Source organism: Penaeus vannamei, chromosome 26 (genome assembly GCF_042767895.1).
Source record: "Penaeus vannamei isolate JL-2024 chromosome 26, ASM4276789v1, whole genome shotgun sequence".
Classification (NCBI taxonomy): Eukaryota; Metazoa; Arthropoda; class Malacostraca; order Decapoda; family Penaeidae; genus Penaeus; species Penaeus vannamei.
In genome coordinates, this window is record NC_091574.1 from 17,938,777 (window position 1) to 17,943,776 (window position 5,000).

At 38.7% G+C, this 5,000-nt stretch overlaps 1 protein-coding gene across 10 annotated transcripts in view; it reads right to left on the reverse strand.

The window, feature by feature from the left end:
• The window catches only part of axo (axotactin), a 65,431-nt gene that overhangs the window by 45,373 nt on the left and 15,058 nt on the right, over nt 1-5,000 (reverse strand). For 9 of the 10 annotated variants that reach the window (XM_070140073.1, XM_070140074.1, XM_070140080.1 and 6 more), the window contains exons 2-3: nt 4,349-4,742; nt 1,437-2,042 (exon numbers count right to left, since the gene is read on the reverse strand). In XM_070140073.1, coding sequence (XP_069996174.1) covers nt 1,437-2,042; nt 4,349-4,742 — 1,000 coding nt within the window. The remainder of the gene's footprint in view (nt 1-1,436; nt 2,043-4,348; nt 4,743-5,000) is intronic. The other variant, XM_070140075.1, reaches the window with a different exon arrangement.

Here is a 5,000-nt window from a genome sequence, read left to right on the forward strand (position 1 = left end):
TTGAAGAGAAGGGCTTTCGCACTTTAATCAGCGGGGGTTTTAATCAAAGGCGTGAACGGTGGGAGTCGAAATTCGGAAAAAGCGCGCTGGTTGTATTTTGAAAGCCATGAAAATTGAAATTGAAAGTGAAAATTTCTTTATACACATACATACATACATACATACATACATATATGTATATATATATATATATATATATATATATATATATATATATATATATATATATATATGTATGTATGTATGTATGTATGTATGTATGTATGTATATGCATATATATATATATATATATATATATATATATATATATATATATATATATATATATATATATGCATATACATACATACATACATATATGTATATATATATATATATATATATATATATATATATATATATATATATATATATATATATATATATGTATGTATGTATGTATGTATGTATGTATATGCATATATATATATATATATATATATATATATATATATATATATATATATATATATATATATATATATATATATATATATATATATATATATATATGAGAGAGAGAGAGAGAGAGATTATGTCAAGACGAGAGAGAGAAAGTCAAAGTGAGAGAGAGAAAAAGAGAAAGAGAGAGAGAGAGAGAGAGAGAGAGAGAGGGAGATACAGAGACAGACTGAGACGAAGGCAGAGACAAAGAGAATGAGAGAGACAGAGGCAGAGACAAACAGAGAGCTTACGAGTTCTTGACAAAAGGAATGGAATATTCCGTTATCAAAAATCAAGTGAAAAAAATCACGCAATCAGTTAGTAGATCTGCGGGTAATAAATAACGCAGATAGGGAAGCACCGGTCCAAAAAAAGACTGAAAATTCGGAAAAGAAAAAAATCATGCACTGTTACGATAAGATCCGAACCTTGACAGTTGACTAATAAAAAAATCATCCTGAGGCGCCATTTGCCATGACTAGTGTAGCAGAGAAAGAGAGAATTGGGAGCAAATATAAAAGTAATTTGTGTTTGTCAGTGTTTTAAAAGGGAAGAGAATTTACACTTTGAATCATGTTTCATTCGGTTAGAGTTCATTTGATTTTATTTGCAAAAAATAATTTAGAGAAAAGCAGGAAGTATTGTGGCGTTGAAAGCAAGTGTGAATGCAGAATGTGCTTGTTAATGTTTTGCGAGAAGAGTAGAATTGATGATGTTTCTGGATCATGGATACGTTTATGATATTCTGATGGGCATGCTGTTTGATGGTGTATAGCATTATGTCATTTAGAAAATAATGTGGATTCATGCTGCATATGATTATGTCATACGCCGAGTGATACACTAATTCCCTGTATCAAATATCTTATCATTCAGTATCTAGCGCTATAAAGCCTCGATGTTTCCTGTGAAAGTCCTTCATGACATGACGTGAACCGACGCCCTCACTCACCCAGCGAGGCGACGCCGTCCTTCTGAGTGACAGGCGCCTCGGTCGTCCCATTGCTCTTCGGGAGTCCTTCGGGAAGGGGTCCTGCGAAAGGCACGGCGGCAGGAGCCTCGGCCGGGTCGCTCGCCGCGTCCTCCTCCTCGCTCTCCTCTGGCTGCGCAGGAGGCGCTTCGGCGGGGGCCTCTCCTTCTCCGGCGCCGGCGGGGTCCTCCGGGGTCTCGGCCGCGGCCTCGGGCTCTTCGACAGGGGCGTCAACGGGCGCCGCAGCAGGGGCTTCGGCCGGGGTCTCTTCTGGCGTCCCATTTGCAGTTTCGACTGGGGTCTCCTCAGGGGCCTCGGCTGCCGCCTCAGCAGGCGCTTCTTTGGGAACTTCGGCTGGCGTGTCAGCGGGAGTCTGGCCTGCGCTCTTGGCTGGAGCCTCGGCAGGGGACTGATCTGGGGCCTCGGCTGGAGCCACGGCGGGGGATTCCTTTGGGCTCTCGGCTGGGGTCTGAGCTGGAGCTTCGGCAGGCGTCTCGGCCGCGTCCTTAGCGGGAGCCACGGCGTTGGTCTTCTCAAGGTGTTCCTCAGGGATCGCGCGCTCTCGTCTTGCCAAGGGAGCGTATCCCGCTGGAGACAGGGAGGCCGCGGTGAAGACACTTGATGGTCAGCGGCAGAATCAGCAGAGAGCAAAGCCGGGTTAAGGTCGCTAAATCGAGCATGCGGCGGAAGGAGTCAGCAGAGAGCAAACGGCAGCGGAGCAAGTTAGTATAACGGGAACGAAAACGAGACAACGTAATCAAACAGGAAAGCGCTGATACGACTGTTTCTCTCGCGGTTGTGCGAATTTGCATGCAGGGGCTGCGGATCACCGCCCAAAATCAGAGTTCTCTGACGCAGACCTTAGAGGAAGCACATTTTCATATAGAGCGGAAGTGAGACTGAAATAAAAAGGCAGATAGAGTAAAAGAGGCATATACAGCATATATGTCTATCTATTCCATCGATTCCATCTTCGGATCTGTTCCCTCACTTTCTTTAATACATATAGTTTAGTTTGTGCATTGTGGGTTTCTCTACCATTATATATATATATATATATATATATATATATATATATATATATATATATATATATATATATATATATATATATATATATATATATATATATATAGTTTGTGCATTGTGGGTTTCTCTACCATATATATATATATATATATATATATATATATATATATATATATATATATATATATATATGGTAGAGAAACCCACAATGCACAAACTATATCTATTGAAGAAAGTGAGAGAACAGATCCGAAGATGAATCGATGGAATAGATAGACATATATGCTGTATATGCCTCTTTTACTCTATCTGCCTTTTTATTTCACTGTCACACACACACACACACACACACAGATATATATATATATATATATATATATATATATATATATATATATATATATATATATATATATATATATATATATATATATATATATATATATATATATATATATATATATATATATATATATATATATATATATATATATATATATATATAGCGAAAGAGAAAGAAAGAGAAACTTAATCATCTCATATTACAAAGATATTTTAAGCAGGTTAGAGTTAACAGATAAAAATCTGGGCAGGTAACCATGGCAACACGAATATAATCATGAACACTTGTTCTTTACTAAACGTGTTTCGTGTGTGTATATTACAATCAGAATCTTCCAGACAAAGGAAGAGGGATGCAGAATGCTTGTGTATCTGTACGCCAAGTGTACGGGGGAGGAGGGGGCGGTGGGGGGTAGGAAGGGGGGAGGGCGGGTAAAGGAGGGTGTGGGAAGGGAGGGCTGGTGAGACGAGTGGAGGGGGAGGGGGGAGGGAGGGCGGGAAGGAGGAGAGGAGAGGAAGGGAGCGAGGGAAAAAAATCAAATCTGGTATCAAGATTTAAAAAGATATATATATATTTATTTCTTCAGGTGATAAGAACACATGAATAGCGATAAGTTCGAATGTAATAAACAACCACGAACACTGATCACACACAAAAAAAAAAAAATCATGAAAAGACTATACTTAATACGTAAAATCACGAAAAAGAGAAGATCGAGAGAAATCATAGACGGAAATAGTGTCATATTAAAGAGAATATAAGTATGAGATCATCATGTTAGTATACCCAGCATGCATATATGGTGGAAATGTGTTAGAGAATTATAAACATAACATTCAGCCAATTATGCGCGTACAGGAAGCAATATCATGTTTCATTTATAGCACTGCACTGAATTAATCAGCTGCATTTTCTACTCTACTTGGTCAAAAAAAAAAGAAAAGAAATAGCCTGGAATTTAATGTTTATAGAAATGACCTAAATGGTTTGTTATATGAATTGGCTAAATTTAATCAGATGTGCAATTATTGTTTTTCTTTGCTTTATTGACATTCCATTATTATCTTTGACGTCATATATGATTTTTATTCTTTAGTATTTAATCCCAAAATAGATATGATCGTAACGTGTAAAGAATATGAGATCTGAAAAGTTATACACCATACGCATATGCAAATATACATATATATATATATATATATATATATATATATATATATATATATATATATATATATATATATATATATATATATATATATATATATATATGTATATATATATATATATATATATATATATATATATATATATATATATATATATATGTATGTATATATATATATATATATATATATATATATATATATACATATATGTATATATATATATATATGTACATATATATACATACATATATATATATATATGTATATACATGTATATATATGTATATATATGTATATATATGTATATATATGTATATATATGAGAATTGCCCTGCTAAAAACCTGGCACTCACTTTCGAAATTGACCGGCTGAACCGGAAGAGGATCTCCGCCCGACAGTGGGCGGGGACGCGAAGGCTGAGTGTCCTCCTCCTCACTGCCCTCCTCCTCCTCCTCCTCCTCCGGGACCTCTTCCTCCTCCTCCGGGACCTCTTCCTCCTCCTCCGGGACCTCTTCCTCCTCCTCCGGGACCTCTTCCTCCGCCGGGGCCTCTTCCTCCGGCGGCTCGAGTTCAGCCCCTATGACGACCGGGTCCTGGGGCGTCTCGTGGTCGTGGTGCGCATGGACGTGGTGGTCGCTGTAGTCCTCTGCTTCGTCGTAGTAGTCGTCCGAGGGAAGGGGGTTCGACGCCGCCCGTTGCGCCAGCAGGAGAAGCAGGGACGCAGCGAGCAGGGACGCCGGCCTCATCTGGCGAAGGGAAGGGCAAGGGATGAGAGAAAGAAGGGGGGGAAGAGAGGAAGAGAGAAGGAGAGGAAGAGCGGGAGAGAGGAAAAAAGAAAGAGAGGAAGAGGGGAAGAAAGAAAGAGAGGAAGAGGGGCAGAAAGAAAGAGAGGAAGAGGAGAAGAGAGAAGGAGAGGAAAAGGGGAAGAAAGTAAGAGAGGAAGAAAGAAAGAGGGGAAGAGGGTAAGAGAGAAGGAGGGGAAGATAGTAAGAGAGGAAGAAAGA